This window comes from Anguilla anguilla, chromosome 13 (assembly GCF_013347855.1).
Source record: "Anguilla anguilla isolate fAngAng1 chromosome 13, fAngAng1.pri, whole genome shotgun sequence".
NCBI classification, from domain to species: Eukaryota; Metazoa; Chordata; class Actinopteri; order Anguilliformes; family Anguillidae; genus Anguilla; species Anguilla anguilla.
In genome coordinates, this window is record NC_049213.1 from 2,877,501 (window position 1) to 2,897,500 (window position 20,000).

The 20,000-nt window shown below is 46.0% G+C and overlaps 1 protein-coding gene across 2 annotated transcripts in view; it reads right to left on the minus strand.

The window, feature by feature from the left end:
* Positions 1 to 20,000, minus strand: part of gnas (GNAS complex locus) — a 77,564-nt gene that overhangs the window by 1,074 nt on the left and 56,490 nt on the right. For both annotated transcript variants that reach the window (XM_035388282.1, XM_035388283.1), the window contains exons 6-11: positions 6,854 to 6,908; positions 6,254 to 6,327; positions 6,000 to 6,058; positions 3,002 to 3,122; positions 2,174 to 2,304; positions 854 to 921 (exon numbers count right to left, since the gene is read on the minus strand). In XM_035388282.1, the coding sequence (XP_035244173.1) occupies positions 854 to 921; positions 2,174 to 2,304; positions 3,002 to 3,122; positions 6,000 to 6,058; positions 6,254 to 6,327; positions 6,854 to 6,908 (508 nt within the window). The remainder of the gene's footprint in view (positions 1 to 853; positions 922 to 2,173; positions 2,305 to 3,001; positions 3,123 to 5,999; positions 6,059 to 6,253; positions 6,328 to 6,853; positions 6,909 to 20,000) is intronic.

A 20,000-nucleotide genomic window follows, 5' to 3' on the forward strand; every position in this document is an offset into this window, starting at 1 on the left:
GTATCCCAGAAGGGGCAGATATGTTGCAGTCGTGATGGAAGAAGAAATCGGGGGTCACCGATGGTGCAGGGGGGGACCCTGACGGCACGCAGCGGCTCCCAGAGCACCCACAATCCCCTGCAGCACACTCTTCCCATCCCACAGTGTCAGAAAAAAACATGGCCGACACAACGAAAGCAGAGGTCTGCATCAGCCAAGAAATGAGGACCTATGCCCGATGTCTGTACAACTGGACTGGAACCAGTCCAACAAGCTTTATATTTCACTGTCTGTAACGATCAGAACAGGGCGGCCAGCAATATTTATTTTCCTTCTGTTAAGCCTGATGTTAATAAGTTTGTTGCTCCGGCGCTGTCAAATACAACTGTTTTAATTTGCTAGTTGAACATAAGGGTACACTACAAATACTGGAAGCTTTGCGCCATTTTTGTCTATTGTTGTAACAGCTGGCAAAAGTAAACTTGGTCAACACTGTGCCCCAGAATACTGGGGTGCATTGGTTGAGACTGCGGATGTACACGGTTGGCGTACTTCGGTGGAAAGTAGTTTTCAAAGAAACACAAGGATGAGCTGCAGCAAATACCTAGAAAACTCTAATCTCATCTCATCTGGACGTATAGATAGCACCCTGGGTAAGTGAAAATATAGCCCCCTTTTATTTTTTGCTGAACTTCCCCTTTTAAGTATGTAAATATGACATCATCAAATACATTTAAAAAACAATAGTAAAGCAAGCTGGATCAGACACACAGAGGGGGGAGTGGTATTAAGAATCGGTAACAGAACGTATGTCTCTCAGCTGATGCTGAAGCTGCAGTGTGGTGTTTAAACAGGGCAGGCGTCCCGCACTCACCAGGAACTCGTCCCGGATGAAGTATTTCGCCCTGGTGACTCGCGAGTCCTCCCCGGGCTCGGGCGTAGCTGCAGGGGGGAGAGAGGGTGTTTCTCAGCCGGGTCGCACAGATTTGGAAAACGGAAGCATCACACAACGACCTCACGTTACGTCACACAGCTACAAGTGTAACAAGCAAAGCGAGGATGCCGACGTGTGGGGTCGCTGCCGGGTACTCCTCCCTGAGACACGACGACTTCCTGCTGAGGAGAACCGCCTACACGGATTTACACTACTGCTGGAACAAGTCCTTCCTGTGTGTCCTTTTCCTCTAGGAAGGGTCAATGACAGGGATTTCAAATGCAAGTCCTAGAGGGCCACACGGTGTTGGCTGGTTCTGAATGTGTTCCTACGCTAACAGGAAGTGATTAATACAAGTCACTGATCAGGTAGAGACCACACACCTTGCTCTGGCTGCTGACTGAAAGGAAAACCAGCGGAGACTTTGGGCTGAGTTTGGGCTGAGTTTGGGCTGGGTTTGGGCTGAGTTTGGGCTGGGTTTGGGCTGAGTTTGGGCTGGGTTTGGGCTGGGTTTGGGCTGGGTTTGGGCTGGGTTTGGGCTGGGTTTGGGCTGACTTTGGGCTGAGTTCGGGCTGGGTTCGGGCTGGGTTCGGGCTGGGTTTGGGCTGACTTTGGGCTGAGTTCGGGCTGAGTTCGGGCTGGGTTTGGGCTGAGTTCGGGCTGAGTTCGAACCACAATATTCAAAAGCACCTCAACGCTGCCAAAAACTCATACGGTATATAGGAATTTAGATATTAGACAATATCTAAAACTAGTTTTGTCCACCCAAGAATCCCCTAGTATGGTCTACTGTGACGGCAATGTTATATCATGCTCAAATCTCCAAAAAAGTTTCTAACTTTGTGAGCGACAGGAACCACTTCATTTTTGGCTTGTAGCACCAGATCTGAGAATATTCATATGCAAATGACATAAAAAAGGCCATCATTTAATCTGTTCGAGAAGACAAACCACAAAATCTGACCATCAGAATAAAAATGTCTCTGTATAGAGTAATAAAAACCAGAGGACCGAAAGCTGCACTGAGCTTTACAGGCTACAGTTCTATGTGAGGGTGAGGGTTATTATTAAAACAGTGCATTTAAATTAATACATCTGTTTAAAGATGTGAAGAGCAGCAAATTCAAAGGTTGGATTAATTGCAGCCTTCATGACTTGTGTAGAATCTGCCTGAATAACAAAAGTTCCATTAATATTATGAAGCAATAAACTGTATTCCCACTTATATTATGAAGCCAGTGATAATTATTCATCAGGTACCGTCATCAGGCGTGATGTAGCGCGCAAACTCTGGGAAGTACTCCTCGATTTTGGATTTTCCCGCCAAAACCTTCTCGGCCAGCAGGTCCTGTTTGTTGAGGAAGAGGATGACGGAAATGGTGCGGAGCCACCTGTGGGACGGAAAGAGACTTCTTCAGAGCAGGCCGACGGCGGCGGCGGCATCTCTCACGGCGGGGAAACGACGCCTGCCTTTCCGTCATAAAGCCAAACCAGTCCACCTCAGAGCGCAAAACAAAGCGGCCATTTCCAGGCCGACTGGACTGCGCAGTCCCCCATCTTGCTTTTGGCTACGACTCAAATGAATCCTTCGCACATCAGCGTGAGGGTCGAGGCGTGGGCTATCGTGTGGGCTAACTGAAGTGGTTTCCGTTAGCCTTAACTGTTATCATTTTCCTACATGGAAGATGCTATAGTGTAGTGTTTTCATAAAACGTATATTTATGAACAAAAACTAAAAATCTGTCAAAACAAAAGGTGATAGCGACTGGGCACGTTTTCCACCTAAAATTTATTCCACACAGCTATCAAAAAATGTGTCAAACTGAAGATTCAAAACGAAGTTTACAGAACAGACTGCACATTGCCCCTTGGTTTGTTATGTTCACAGATTTCACAAACTATTTCCTTAATATAAATATCAATTCATCAATAATATAAGTTCTACCTCCCTGCGGCTCAAGTCACTCACTGTGTATGTGTATGTGTGCGTGTGTGTGTGTGTACGCGTGCATGCGTGTATGCGTGTGTGTGTGTGTGTGTGCGTGCGCACTGTGGAATAAGGCTGGGAAGATGGGGCCTGCACAGCACCTGTTGTTCCAGATGTTCTTGAAGAGGTTGAGGGCCTCCTGCAGGCGGTTGGTCTGATTGTCCTCCCGTACCACCATGTTGTAGCTGCTGCTGGCCACCACAAAAATAATGGCCGTCACATCTGTGATAACACACAGGGCGAAGCGAGGGTTAACACTGCGGAGACAGACCGAATAACCTAGCCGACACCCTTACTCAATACACAGCGTGCGTTTATACTCCACAACACTCTTTCACTGCAGCAATTCAGGTGAAGTGGCTTCCTCACACAAGGGTGCAACAGCAGTGCCCCACCTCGAATTTGAACCTGCAACCTCCAGGGAACAAGCCCAGTTCCCCAACCACTACTTTACATTGCAGCCTGTGCCTGACCAACAGATGCAGGAGTCAGTCCCCATTATATTGAGCCTGTCTGCAGAAAGACTCATTTAACGTCTCATTGCGGCTGCAAAGCAAAGGCCTGTATCTCACATTCAAACAGGAAGTGAAAGTTTAGGCGTGACAGAGGACTTAGAAGTGAAGAATGAGTATACCTACTGTGTCACTTATCATCATGTTGCAGTGTGAGTTGCTGCTATCGGATGCTAACAGTCACAACCTTCTTCTGTTCTTTTTTAAAAGTCACGCAGGATAAGATAAATGCTTAATGCACAAATATACACCAAAAATAGGAAACGTGCAGAGAGGACCATGTTAGAACCAGACCTGGGTCAAATACGTATTTGACCCAGGTCTAGTTAGAAGTGAGAATGGTTATTTTCTGAAATTGTCTTTTATTTGTGGCATGTTGAAGTTATGTAGGAGGACTTTCCATACATGTTCTCTATAGTCCACTGAATTAGCAGTCTTGTGCATGCTTCGACATGTGATTACGATACATTCCAAGTTTATATTCAGCTGTAGTTCATTTTTCATTTCAGTTCACCTATTTCAACTGTTCTGCCTAATTTTGCAAGAACCTTACTCCCCCCCCCCCACCCCCCAATGGGTATACCTCTTGTACGTTTTAACTTTGCTGTGTTAATACCTACTGTTCTCAAAGTCCATATACAAAATCGCTTTAATCTACAAGTTCAATAGAGTTGTAAGTAGAGTATAAGTACCATTAAGGCCTTGCCATCACACAAATCATGGAAATCATGGAAATCACTGTCACAATTATTTAGTGTGAATTCTTGGTCCAAGTTCATCTGTCTCAACGTAATCATTTGTTGCTGCTTTGTAAAATTTTCCACCACCCAATGACCCCTCATTTCAGACATTTCCTTTTCATAAAACGGTAACGTTCTCCTTCAGCACTTTCTGTATCTCTCCTGGTTCATCTATGACATGTTGTTCACCCCATTAATGTTTTTAGCAAAGCTAAAAGTTTTAGTAATGACATATTTGCAAGTTTGGGAAATCCAGTCCACCATTTCCTATTTAATTTCACGCTCCCCTCTTCCCAACAAATTAATTTAATATCCTACCCCATTTTATAAACCCTTACAATGGTATGGGCAATGTTTGAAACTATCACAAACAGGAAGCAGGAAGACAATATTAATTCTTAGTCTAATTCCTCTTACTATTAATTAAAACATTTCTTATAAATTCTTATTCTTTCTTTTATTCTGTGAATCCCACACCATCCTATTTAATGTCATTTATTAAGCAGAACAGCCCAGGTTCATCTAACTGTGTTAAATCATGTTCATAGAACCATTTTATACAAACGTACTACCTTATGTAACTATATTAACAATGTTTAATGTTTATTCTATTTTACATATACGTTTATGGTGTAGAAGTGCGTTGTACACAATGCTAGAAAAAAAAACTCTAGTTGTTTGTTGTTGTTAGTAGTTGTAGTAATAGTATTAGTAGTAGTTTTTCGTAGAAGTAGCAGTAGCAGTATTAGTAGTAGCAGTAGTAGCAGCAGCAGTAGTAGGACTAGCAGTAGTAGTAGTATTAGCAGTAGAAGTAATAGTAGTAGTAATAGTATTAGTAGTAGTTTTTCGTAGTAGTAGCAGCGGCAGTAGTAGGAGTAGTAGGAGTCGTAGTATTAGTAGTAGTAGCAGTAATAGTAGCAGCGGTAGTAGCATTAGTATTAGTAGTAATAGTAGTATTAGTCATAGTAGCAGCAGCAGCAGTAATAGTAGTAGTAGTATTAGTAGTAATAGTAGTATTAGTCGTAGTAGCAGTAGTAGTAGTAGCAGCAACAGTATTAGTAGTATTAGTACCAGTTGCAGTAGTAGCAGCAGTAGCAGTAGTATTAGTATCATTAGTAGTAGCAGCAGCAGCAGTAGTAGCAGCAGCAGTAGTATTAGTATCATTAGTAGTAGCAGCAGCAGTAGCAGTAGTATTAGCACCAGTTGCAGTAGTAGCAGCAGTAGTAGTAGTATTAGCATCATTAGTAGAAGCAGCAGCAGCAGTAGCAGTAGTATTAGTCGTATTAGTACCAGTTGCAATAGTAGCAGCAGTAGTATTAGTCGTATTAGTACCAGTTGCAGTAGTAGCAGCAGCAGCAGCAGTAGCAGTAGTATTAGTAGTAGTCATAGTAGTAGTAGCATTCCATGTACCATATGGAAGTGGTCTGGAATAACTGAAATATCTGAATGGATGATTGCATCATTCTTGTAAATAAGGCTGTTGGATGAAATATAACACAGCTGTGTGACAATAACTGCCACACACATCCTCCATAATATGAGATATGTAACACTGTGTGACCCACAACTGAGTACATCTTTTTTCCCTATTTTTCTGTTTAATTTGTACATTAATTCTTTGGTTCTGAACAAGTTTGAACCTTGTGTATACATCAGTTCTAATTACCAGCGTATTACAAATAAAACAGTTCTATAAAATGTAATGCAACTACAAATGATGAAATTGATACAATAAAAAGAACTGATAATGATTCTCAGATATTACATATGGTGCGGCTTAAATACTGGAAAAATGTAATGAAGAAACCACTGAATATCTTCACTTGCATACTATACAGAGGTCTCACCATTAAAACACTGGATCCACTTCCTGCGTTCGTCCCGCTGACCTCCCACATCGAACATGCTAAGAGGTGAAAGACGAAGAAAAAGTACAAATTAAAAGCTCTGCATGTCCCACCACAGTCCAGTCTCAATTTATCTGTGCCTATTACGCTCTTATTATGGTCAGACAGTGAATACTAATCAAACCCTGTGACACACTGATGAGCCCATTGCGCCTCAGGGAGAAATGACAGAACACTTCCTGGGTCAAACTCACTGGAAATTGACTTTGTCCACCTGGAATCTCGTCTCAAAAATCCCAGACGTCAGCACTCGGCATCTCAATAGGTCCTGAGAAAGGGGGGGGGGGGGGGGTGAGGGATGTACTGTTAATTTCTGCAGTATCTCTCCATCTTTGACTAACCTCATTTGTAACCAATCTCATTTACAAATCTATTCAGTGCAAGAATAGCTTAGAGAATATACAGAATCCAAACTTTTGACTTTCATGGACAGGCTACAGGGACGGGGGGGCAATGTTTGAGGTGGATTTTTTCCCCATAAATTACCCTCGGTCACTCGGCTATACACACTAAACAGTGGCTCATTAGCAGACTAGGCCACAGTAAAGCTCAACACAAGGCCACTACAACAGTCGCTGTAATTTCAATCAAAATCAATCAAGAAATGTAGAAAAAATTTCAATAATTATTGGGCCTAAATAAATAATTAAGACACTTGGGCCTTCCATGACTGCTCATGTTATGAAACATGGGTCAAAAGAAATATTTTACAAGGATATTTTCATTAAAGTTTTGGTTTCTTAAACAAGGCCGGTATTCCTTGCCTATAAGTTCAAAGGTCAAAAGTGGGTCACCTGATCGGTGGGAGTGTAGTCGCTCTGCTTCACGATGTCAATCTTGTCTAAAAAGCTGAAACAGAAAAGCAGAGGCATATTTACTTACACTAGCCAGCAAAGACACAGAGCTGGGACTTCAGCCCTCGTCAGTTCCCCAAGCTACCAGCAGAGGGTGTAACATTCCCCACGCTGAATGAGAAAACTGGGCAGTGAGTCACCATCAGGTTGCTCAGTCAGAAAACACTGTAGTCAATGAATCTGCAGTAGTAGGAGCACTTCCTCCTGCTTCTCAGACTCTGGCCAGGAAGGAGGCACAAGCCCTCGCTGCAGACTCTTTAACAGCCCAAAACACCAGCACAGCCACCACAACACAACTTAAATCTTCAGACCAATAAAAAAAGAGCTCACAGGTATCGTGGTTCAGGCCAGGATAAGAGGGGCATGGTGACAGGCTTCAGAAGGCCAGGCCCCAGCAGCACAGCAGTCTGCTGCGTTTACACACATCACCGCGTGGATCCACAGACAGGTCCGGGCTAATACACTCACAAGGCATCAGGTCAGTTTAGAGCTAATGCTAACCAGTGGATCCTCATACAGGTCTGTGCTAATACACACGCCGTGCATCGGGTCATTTTAGCACTAATGCTAACCAGTGGATCCTCAGACAGGTCTGGGCTAATATACTCACCATGCATCGGGTCAGTTTAGCACTAATGCTAACCAGTGGATCCTCAGACAGGTCCGGGCTAATACACTCAACATGCATCGGGTCAGTTTAGCACTAATGCTAACCAGTGGATCTTCAGCACGTTAGACTGCAGAGAAGCGTGCGGTTAGACCACGCACCCGCTAACCCTGAGGCGGCTACTGAGCCTTCCTGCTGAAGGGACAAAACCAGCTGAGCTACCCACACAGACCCTCCTAAGGATACGAGCCAGGACTCAGTGTCACCTGCAGTAATGCGTTTTGGCTGGTTTGGGTGGGGGGTTGGTTAATTGGTGCAACAAACCTAAACTCACAGGCGCTCACAGGGAAGATTCCACCATTAATAAAAATGACAGGTAATACAAACGGATAATACAAAAAAAAAAAACTCCAAGTCAAAGAACCGCAGGAGTGATTTGAGACAGAGGTAGCCATCCTGCTAACTGCACACACAACAGAGGCAGTGAAGGTACATCCCCCCACCCCACCCCACCCCCCGGAATGTGACACGGAAGGGGAAATGTGACGGGTAGGCTGCAGTGCATATACGGACAGACAGACAGACAGACAGTGGCAGACAGACAGGGACAGCCCCTCCCCCACCCCCGCTCTGATAGGGCTCTGATGTCATGTCCATGATTCGGATCCAGGCCTACGTCTCAATTATAGAATTTCTCCCTATTAATAGAGCCGCTCCAATAATAGCCTAGCACTGGCCTCCAGCCGGTAATACTGTGTGCTCCAGTACCAGAGTGACCCCTGAGAGGGTATGGCTGACATTACTCTGAGCTCATCTTAACCTCTACACCCACCAGGCTTCTACACCCAACAGACACCAGCCCTCTACACCCAACACACACCACCAGGCTTCTACACCCAACAAACACCAGCCCTCTACACACAACACACACCAGGCTTCTACACCCAACACACACCAGGCTTCTACACCCAACACACACCAGGCTTCTACACCCAACATACACCAGCCCCCTACACCCAACACACACCAGCCGTCTACACCCAACATACACCACCAGCCCCCTACACCCAACACAGACCAGCCCTCTACACCCAACATACACCAGCTAATTTTCCACGCAGATAAATTGCAAAATTAATAAAAATTGTGCTCAAATCTTAGGAAAATGTAGACCAGGCTGTAAATCGATAACAATTCACAAGAAATGTAATATATTTTCCACTGAGCAAATGCCACACCAAATCACACTCTACTGCCCAACCCAGATCTGACTGCTCAACACAGACTCCTCTTACCATCAAGTTATACAGATATTCAAATATCAACATTTTATTTGTTGCTCCTTATTATATTTTCAAAAAGAAGAAGCCACCTGCTTTTATTTCTCCCAATGCTTGTGGAAAGCAATGGGAGAAATGCTCCCCATTTTGACAAGCTGATTTCAAAATCTCAATATAAAAATGTCCAAATTGTGATCCACAAACACACTCACACACACTCACACGCAGAAACACACACACTCACATGCACACACACGGACACAAACACACATACACATGTGCGTGCTCACACACACACACAAACACACACACAAATACATACACACACACACACACACACACACACAGAAATGCGCGCGCACACACACATGCACACGGACACACACACACACACTCACACATACACCCTGCATCACATGAGTCATATGACTAGTCCCGCGCTGCATCACTGTTATTAGTTAAGGCTCTGTTCCACACACTGGAACAGAGCCTTAACAGATACCAGACCATGGGGCCCACCCACACACTGGAACAGAGCCTTAACAGATACTGGTTCCATGGGGCCCATCCACTCACTGGAACAGAGCCTTAACAGATACCAGACCATGGGGCCTATCCACACACTGGAACAGAGCCTTAACAGATACCAGACCATGGGGCCCATCCACACACTGGAACAGAGCCTTAACAGATACCAGACCATGGGGCCCACCCACACACTGGAACAGAGCCTTAACAGATACCAGACTGTGGGGCCCATCCACACTGGAACATGAAGCCCATCCACACACTGGAACATGGAGCCCATCCACATACTGGAACAGTACCTTAACAGATACCAGACCATGGGGCTCATCCACACACTGGAACAGAGCCTTAACAGATACCAGACTATGGGCCCCATCCACACACTGAAACAGAGCCTTAACAGGATGAGCCACGCAGCAGCCCATGACTTATTATATTTCAAAACTAATTCTGTTTTTTTTGTTTTTAAAAGAACTTAAAACTGGATGTAATTTATTTGCCCTGAAATGGAGGCATGATTAAAAACAAAGCAAAACTATAATTTTCACAAAAAAATTGTAAAATGACAGTACAGGAGTCACCAGGAACATAAACACGACCTCCTCTGAGTTTGACCAATAAGAGCTGAGACCACCAGTCACCTCCGTTTGCCTGTGTCACATCCAAAAAAGGCCTTCTACTTGGTGAGCATCAATTAATTAACTTTTCTTGTGCCTTTGTTAAGAGTCTTTCCCACCCACGTCATTCTGCTAACGATTTAAAGGAATACTCCCAGCTGATTGGCTCACGTCAAAAGCTCGCAAGCTTCCATTGGAGGACACGGGAGCTCATCTTTCTCACTGCTGATGAATACATTTACAGAGCGCATGCACATTCACACATTGTCAGAGTGCACGCAAACGCCCCCAACCCCAAAGTTCAAAGTTCACAACTCTGGTCCAGTGTGTCTGTGCGTGTCTGAGTATGTCTGTCTATGTGTCTGAGTGTTGGTGACTCTGACTTCGACTTTCTGACTCTGTCTCTGACTCTTTGACTCTGACTCTGACTCTCTGACTTTGACTTTCTGACTCTGTCTCTGACTCTTTGACTCTTTGACTCTGACTCTGACTCTGTATCTGACTCTCTGACTTTGACTCTCTGACTCTGTCTCTGACTCTGACTCTGTCTCTGACTCTTTGACTCTGACTCTCTGACTCAGACTCTGTATCTGACTTTGTCTCTCTGACTCAGACTCTGTATCTGACTCTCTGACTCTGTCTCTGACACTCTGACTCTCTCAAAGAAAGGAAGGATGCTGCAAACTGTCACTAGAGCAGCCGGCCGGTCGGTCGGCTGGTCAGCGAGTCGTTTAGCGGATTTGCCGCTGCAGCGTTAGCGCCGTAAAGCTGACGGCGGGTTTATCGCGCACTCATCTTATTAAGGTAACAGCATTAGGGCCCGGGATTACAGCCCCCGAGGGCCGGACGCACGCGGAGTCATCCGCTAACCCCCACGGGCAGACTGAGGAGGGCTACAGGAGAACACAACCCGCCAAACCGCCACAGACGCCCTGATCCACCCATCCACACCAACAAACATCCCCCGTCTGCCTTCAGTCAAGCTTGCGAGCGATGGCACTTCAGTGTCACTGACCAGCGATGGGCACTTCAGTGCCACTGACCAGCGATGGGCACTTCAGTGTCACTGACCAGCGATGGGCACTTCAGTGCCACTGACCAGCGATGGGCACTTCAGTGCCACTGACCAGCGATGGAGCTTCAGTGTCACTGACCAGCGATGGGCACTTCAGTGCCACTGACCAGCGATGGGCACTTCAGTGCCACTGACCAGCATCGCGTGCCTCACGTTGCCTTTGACACTTAGCAGAGGGGACAAGTAAACCCGCAGAATAATGTCAAAGAACAATAATCCATGTGTTACTGGGGTACGTCATTACCAATCACACATTGAGATTCTGCAGGCTCTGGCTACTGACAAAATGTGCACCAATTAAGCCAAAAACAAGTGACCCCACAGAAACTCGGGGCTCCAAAATTCTGTACTTTCTTGTTCATCAGGAACAATTAGGATAAGTCGCACCCTTGGTATAAACAAACATCACATTAGAAGGTATCTGCTAAATCCTTCCAGCTCAAGGCTACATGGTATGAAAGTTACACACAAATTTCTTAACTAATTCAAACAGTTGGAAAACAAGGCCCTCGTGGACAGACTTCATGCTGAAACTGAGATACAGAGGGCCAGCCTCAAACATCTGGGCCCCTGTAGTTTTGCCCAAGGCGTCAGGCTGGCCAAGATGCCCTCGTTCTGACCAAGCAACAGGACAGCCAAATGACACTTCAACAAAACTACAAGATGGCCACTTCCGTCCTATTCCACACATTGCTCAATGTCACTTGCACGTTTATTTTAGTTTGGCCATATTAAAGCTAGCCTAATTTAATTAAAATATAAGAACATAAAGTAAAATAAGAAACCTAGCCACAAAATAATTTTTTGTAGTATCAAAACCCTTTATACTTCAAACTGACAAATAGATTAACAAAATGTTCTGAGCTTAACTGTTATTCATATTTCCCTGTGATTTCTCCACCAGAATCAGAACTGTTTCTGAAGTCTGTGCATTTTAGGGTTCATAAGCACATTTTATCAAATGAGCTACAGTTATAAAACATTTTTATTTTTAACTGGAAGTTAGCATTGCTGATTTCCAATTAGCCGTCAAATTTACCTGTTCTGCCAACTGTAAAAAAAAAAGAAAAGAAAACTGAGCTAGCTTAATCAGTAATGCAACAGTAATATTTGTTATATCAATAAGTGCGACCAATAGCCAATTCCAGGTCAAACAGTTTTTGCCTTTTAAATGTTTTGTCCTTTGACTAGGAAGCCCCAGTGGATTTCGCATCTCTTTCTCAAGGGGGACCTGATATAAACACACAATAACAGTCACATGATCACAGCTACAAAGGGCAATAAGTCACAGTTCTGTACAACAGCTGGACAAGATTAATGGTGGCTGCACTCCGCAGCAGTAACATCTAGTATTAAACATTTTTGAAATTGAAGAACGGTATTAACGTTTAAAAACTAGCCGGTACTGAGGGACTCCAGGGGGTGGGGTAGGGGGGGTGGGTGGGTTATTTAGCAGTAGCAGGCCTCATCCTGCAGCCTGGCTAACCGCTTGCGATCCTGGCTAATCAGCGATCAGCGGCTTACTCAAAGAGATCGCTTAAAATCCGCTTAAAACCCACTCCATATGCTAAACAACGGGCTGAAACAGCGGCTGAAACGGCACAAGCTGGTCGAGAATGCTGCGCTATTGAGCAACTTTCAAACAAAAAGTGACATTGTTCGCCGGGAAGTGGCTAACCGTGCCGCAGAAGGGAGGGAATTCGTGGAAGGAGAGAGAGAGGAGAGAGCGAAGGAGGAAACACAGCTTTCCCGCGTGATTTCCCAGAAACCCAACGATTCTGCGGGCCCGTTCTGATTTCAGTTTGAACAGCAGGATCCAGTGGCTTTTCCGTTAGATGCCGGATACACTGGATACAAGCCGACTGGATTCTGTGGCCACAGCTACACAGAAATGGCGTGCTTCTACATTAATCAGGATGCATTGGATGATTATGAATTCAGAGAAATACGCTATGGAATATTTATCAGCTTGAGAAACACAGCAAGTGTCAAATTTTCTGTCCTCTTTTGAAAAATGTACGTTACATTCAGACACAGAAGATCGGTCTGTGGGATGGTTGTCTTATGTATGGGGAACTACCCAGAATAAGAGTTTTGGGTTCTCTCACATGATGTCCCACCGATTCTCATGCACTGGGCACACAGGGCTTCCTCAGCGACAGATCACAGTCAGCAAGAGTGGTCACGGTGACATCCTCACCCATCATCATCCTCACTGGAGCCCGACAAGCTCACACTCTGAGCCCCTTCCTGTACACCCTCTACACTAGCGACTGTGTCAGCCCCTCACCCGTCATTACACATTTCTAATAGTCCAGCGATACCGCCATACTTAACTACATAATGACAATAACTCTGTTTTAGCCTATTAGCATTGCATTTCCCATTTCTCACAATGGCGCACAGCCTACAGCCAAATGTCACTAAGACAAAAGACGTATCCCTCAATACACCCAGAAAACACTACACAACCCATAAGCCCACTCGCACCAACACCCAACACACACTACACAACCCATACGCCCACTCACACAGACACCCAGCACACACTACACAACCCATAAGACCACTCGCACAAACACCCAACACACACTACAGAACCCATAAGACCACTCGCACAGACACCCAACACACACTACACAACCCATAAACCCACTCGCACCAACACCCAACACACACTACAGAACCCATAAGCCCACTCGCACCAACACCCAACACACACTACACAACCCATAAGACCACTCGCACCAACACCCAGCACACACTAAGACCCCCAGAACCCCCTCAATCTGTTCCTCACACCACTACCTTCTGGTCACAGATATAGGTCCCTATTCGAGAAAAGGGCCCGCTTTTGCAGTTTTGTCCCTTCTGCCAATGCGTCACTAAATTAAAAGCCTGAGTGCATGCATGTATTGTTTTGTGTGTGAATGTATGAATATATATGAAAACAGGAATGCGTGGCCTGTTTATGTGTGCACATATTGTAGCAAAACGCTCCTGAGGCTGCCTAACTGCTCCACTAACGGTGAAATTCATCTTTAGCAGAGTGGTTAGCGTAGCTGCTAACAGTGAATTCATCTTTAGCACAGTGGTTAGCATAGCTGCTAACGCTGAATTTGCCTTTAGCAGAGTGGTTAGCGTAGCTGCTAACGATGAATTCATCTTTAGCACAGTGGTTAGCGTAGCTGCTAACACTGAATTTGCCTTTAGCAGAGTGGTTAGCGTAGCTGCTAACGATGAATTCATCTTTAGCACAGTGGTTAGCGTAGCTGCTAACGCTGAATTTGCCTTTAGCAGAGTGGTTAGCGTAGCTGCTAACACTGAATTTGCCTTTAGCAGAGTGGTTAGCGTAGCTGCTAACGATGAATTCATCTTTAGCACAGTGGTTAGCGTAGCTGCTAACGCTGAATTTGCCTTTAGCAGAGTGGTTAGCGTAGCTGCTAACAATTAATTCATCTTTAGCACAGTGGTTAGCGTAGCTGCTAACGATGAATTCATCTTTAGCACAGTGGTTAGCACAGCCGCTAACGTTGAATTGAGTTTGATAAAATAAACTGCGTTAAAAGCCAGAGCTCAGACTCCACTGTAACGGTCGAGGGGCCATGTCTGTCCACGGTCTTGCCCCCCAGGTAGGCCACCACGCGACCCCTCGTGAGCGTGCGAGAGCGGGGTCGTGTGAACAGACAAGCCCCTGGACCCTCCCGCTTTAAGTGCGCTGTCTGTGCTATGCATGGGCCCGTCCTCCCTCACCTACGCAACGTCCTTCTCCCCTCGATCGCAACACGCTCCTCCTGGACGCGAGCAGCAGCCGAACCGACTTACAGGCTGCCGAAGCTAAGGGCACATGCTAAGCAGGACGACTGAACCGCCCCAGAAACGGAGCTTAAATCAGCTCTTTGGGCCTTCAGGGTGAGAGACGTGTTTACAGCAGAGTGGACGGTTTTCCAAACTCACAGCAAGACTGGAAAACGGGCTAAACAAATTAAACTTCACAAGAGCAGCACAGAAATATTCCACCATCGGCAACTGTCATAGCAGGGAGCCTCGTATTTCTGGTTATTACTTAAATGTTGATGTATATACTATATGATTTCATTTATCATATAATAGCTAGCATTTCATATTGTTTATACTGCTTATGAAACATCTACTTGATAACTTGTGACAAAATGTTACCTACATTTAATGTTAAACGTGAATTGAAATGGCAAAAAATGTCACAAGTACTTTAAAAAAAAAAAAACCCTTTTTAAAATAAACAGAAACTCATGTCTCCTGAACTCCACTTAAGTGCAGTAACTTGCTCCCTATGCCCGCATTCACCCCCCCCCCTCCTCTGCTGTGTTCCTCCCCCACACACCCACGCCCAAAACACACACCTCCACAGCATTCACTCCAACACTGGAGGGAGGGAGGGAGGGAGGGAGGGGGAATGAGTGAGAGAGAGAGAGAGAGAGAGAGAGAGGGTGGGAGTGAGAGGCAATGAAAGAGAGAGAGAGAGAGAGAGAGAGAGAGAGCTGTGTCTGACTCCTAAAATAGATCCCTGGCTCTCTGGCCTCCAGCTCGGTTGCCATGGCGACAGAACCACAGGCTCTATAAATAGACTATCAGCTCCAAATCTTGTGTGACTGGAGTGGGGCCAGCCAGAGAGGGAGAGACAGACAGAGAGCAGCATGGGGAGAAGAGGGGGAGGGAATGGGAGAAAGAGAGGGAGAGACAGACAGAGAGCAGAATGGGGAGAACAGGGGGAGGGAATGGGAGAAAGAGAGGGAGAGGGAGAGACAGACAGACAGCAGAATGGGGAGAAGAAGGGGAGGGAATGGGAGAAAGAGAGGGAGAGGGAGAGATAGACAGAGAGCAGCATGGGAAGAAGAAGGGGAAGGAATGGGAGAAAGAGAGGGAGAGGGGGAGACAGACAGAGAGCAGCATGGGGAGAAGAGGGGGAGGGAATGGGAGAAAGAGAGGGGCCAGCCGAGAGAGATGGAGTGAAACAACAATAAAAAAGAAAAAAAGGCCAAGCTCTGAAATAGGGAGGAGAGTTAACCCTCCACACACATACGCTATTGGCCAGCTTAAAAACTCTCAGGCAACGTACAGACAGCAGAGGTCTTCAAATAACACGGCCACCGGCGGTCATTCCGGAGCTAGACCGGTGTGGCAGTGGGCGGGGCCTAAATCCGCGAGCCCGTCGCACGCTAACGGACCGACACGCCCTCGCAGCCACGGGATTACCGCGGTTACCGACCGAACACTCCCCCCTGACACACGCGCTCCGACACGGACACGCAGATGCTGGGTTCAGCCCTGACACACGCGCTTCGACACGGGCACGCAGATGCTGGATTCAGCCCTCCCAGAATGAAAAGTGCTCTTCTTTCCCGCTAACACCCCCCCCACCCCCCATTTCCAGTGAATTCTCTGCCCCCCTCCCTCCCTCCTCTCCTGATGACTCAGTGATTCAGTCCCAACCATTTTCTGCTGCTGTAAAGACACTACTACAGAGGACAGAGAGAAAGAGAGAGAGAGAGAGAGAGCAAGGGGGGGGGGAGGGCAGGCAGTGAGTAGAGGGAACGAGGGAGTGAAAGACAGAGGGGGTGAGAGAAAGAAAAAGTAAAAGAGGAAGGGGGAGAGGGAAAGAGGGACAGACAGAGAGGAAAATGAATGAGGGAGTGAAATAAGGGTGAAAAAGAGAAAGGAGGACAGGGATGTAGAGAGAGGAGAGGTAGTCGGCAAACCCCCATGGGAAAGACAAAATGGCAGAATGGGTTGGCAAATAGAGATTACCCATAAATCACTGCTCCCTCACCTACCATGCTAATGGCTCCATGCTAGTGACACACAAACACAAACTTTCCACAATGTACCCGGGGAAGGGAGGGAGATGGTGGGGGTGGAGAGGAGAGAACTCCTCAGCCCCCAAACTTAATCTCACACTACAACTGCCCTCAACACAGTGCTCAGCACAGCTATCCACTCTCAACACAGCACTTAGCACAGCTAGCCTCCCTCAACACAGAATTTAGCACAGCAACCCACCCTCAACACAGCGTTTAGCACAGCTACCTTCCCTCAACACAATGCTTAGCACAGCTAGCCATTCTCAGCACAACATTCAGCACAGGTAGCCTCCCTCACCACAGCGCATAGCACAGCTAGCCTTCCTCACCACAGAATTCAGCACAGCTAGCCGCCCACATTACAGCGTTAAGCACAGCTAGCCTCCCTCAACACAGCATTTAGCACAGCTAGCCTCCCACATTACAGCGTTAAGCACAGCTAGCTTACCTCAACACAGTGCTCAGCACAGCTAACCTCCCACATTACAGCGTTAAGCACAGCTAGCCTCCCTCAACACAGCATTTAGCACAGCTTGCCTCCCTCAACACAGCATTCAGCACAGCTAGCCTCCCACATTACAGCGTTAAGCACAGCTAGCCTCCCTCAACATAGCATTTAGCACATCTAGCCTCCCTCAACACAGCATTCAGCACAGCTAGCCGATTCATTACACTGCATTTAGCACAGTTAGCTTCTCTCAACACAGTGCTCAGCACAGCTAGCCTCCCACATTACAGTGTTAAGCACAGCTAGCCTCCCTCAACACAGCATTTAGCACAGCTAGCCTCCCTCAACACAGCATTCAGCACAGCTAGCCTCCCACATTACAGCATTTAGCACATCTAGCCTCCCTCAACACAGCATTCAGCACAGCTAGCCGATTCACTACACTGCATTTAGCACAGTTAGCTTCTCTCAACACAGTGTTAAGCACAGATAGCCTCCCTCAACACAGCATTCAGCACAGCTAGCCACTTCACTACACTGCATTTAGCACAGTTAGCTTCTCTCAACACAGTGTTAAGCACAGATAGCCTCCCTCAACACAGCATTTAACACAGCATACCTGCCTGTGCGCATGCGACAACATGCCCTGCTCAGTGTCAAAGCACATTTAAACATGCAGTGTTGCACAAAAATTCCAACTCACTACATAAAGGTCTACGCGTAAGAAAATTCCCATTAACAGCAAGCGCTAGCTTCTATCTAGAGACTACCAGAGACTACAGTTTGCAGTCAATGGCAAGTGTAGATAGACTGAGTGGCCTGTGTTCATCTTTCTGCGTTCTGACGTACTTATTTCTATAAAAATACAGCTACTCAATCATGTTCAACAAAATGTTCGTTTACAAAATGTGTTTGTAGTCTAATTCTAGGTAATTTTGTTATATCAATAAATAATTATTTTTTTTTAATTCCTGATTTAGTATGAATGAAGATCATTGAACAGTGTTCTAATGACATTGTCTACTTTTAATAAAAACAAATAGATATTAGTTTTAATGACTGATCTGAGATGACAGCGAACATGCCATGCTGGCACACGGTAAAGACAAGTAAGGACCGGTAAGGACCAGTAAGGACTAGTAAGGACCAGCAAGGACCAGTAAGGACCGGTAAGGACCAGTAATGACCGGAAAAGACCGGTAAGGACCAGTAAGGACCAGTAAGGACCGGTAAGGACCAGTAAGGACCAGTAAGGACCAGTAAGGACCAGCAAGGACCGGTAAGGACCAGTAATGACCGGTAAGGACCGGTAAGGACCGGTAAGGACCGGTAAGGACCAGTAAGGACCAGTAAGGACCGGTAAGGACCAGTAAGGACCGGTAAGGACCAGTAAGGACCAGTAAGGACCAGCAAGGACCGGTAAGAACCAGTAAGGACCAGTAAGGACCAGCAAGGACTGGTAAGGACCAGTGAGGACCGGTCAGAACAGGTTAGGACCGGTAAGGACCGATTAGGACCGATAAGGACCGGTACGGACCGGTAAGGACTGGTAAGGTCCGGTAATGACCGGTAAGGACCAGCAAACAGTGTTAAAATGGTATGTAGAATGGACTTAAGCTAAGCCCATGAGTATATGCTTAGCTTAAGTCCAATATATAAGTGAAGCTTACACAGTACAAAAGGGTGTGTAAAAATGTGATCAATTCATTACTATCCATTTATACATTCTGAAAACCAGATTTAAAAAATAAGTATGTCTAATTTAACTGATACTGTTATTGTTGATTTACATCTTTGTTTTAGGCGACTGATTATTCTGGATGTATTACATCCATGTGTGGTCACGCGAATAATAATATTAATAATAATATTAATAATATGTTTGCTTCAAAATGGAATTTGACAACATAATCAGTTATCTTGTTTTCCGTGCACCGAACGCATCGGATATTTTGGGACAGAACAGGGACTTGAGTTTCGCCCGTTACATTGACCTTGACCACCACAGGGCACTCGTACATCTCTGCTGAAATTGTATGCAGACAAGGACAATGTGTTTACAACGCTTCAGTGACAAAGAGGAAGATCCATCAGCAACATAATCCTCCACAGAATCTTCCACAGAAGCTAGTTTATTATTAAGAGCATGTAGTTTGAGGGCATTTGCACTATATCAAGCTTGTTAAAATGCATAATCACATGGATTATAGTGGCCAAAATGTGCCCCCCCCCCAATCATAAACTCAACAAGGCATGCACGGCAGCCACAACAATATTAATCGCACAAACCAACATGCATACAAGTACCCACACACACACCCACGCACGCGCATATGCACACACACACATACACACACACACACACAAATGCACGCACGCACGCACACACACGCACGCGCACACACGCTCTCACACAATTCATTTCGGCAGACACAGTGAGTCACGTGACAGGAAGTGTGTTTAAAAAAAAATGAAAATAAGAACAATGAGATCATGTCACGGCGAAGAGACAGGGTTTGCTTCTGTCCCGGCCTGGGAATGTGAGCATCACTGCTTATATCTGCGTCTCTGTCCTGCTCAGCGTAGGTGCACCCCCTGCCCCCCCCCAGCATCTCTGCTTATATCTGCGTCTCTGCCCTGCTCAGTGTAGGTGCACCCCCTGCCCCCCCCAGCATCTCTGCTTATATCTGCG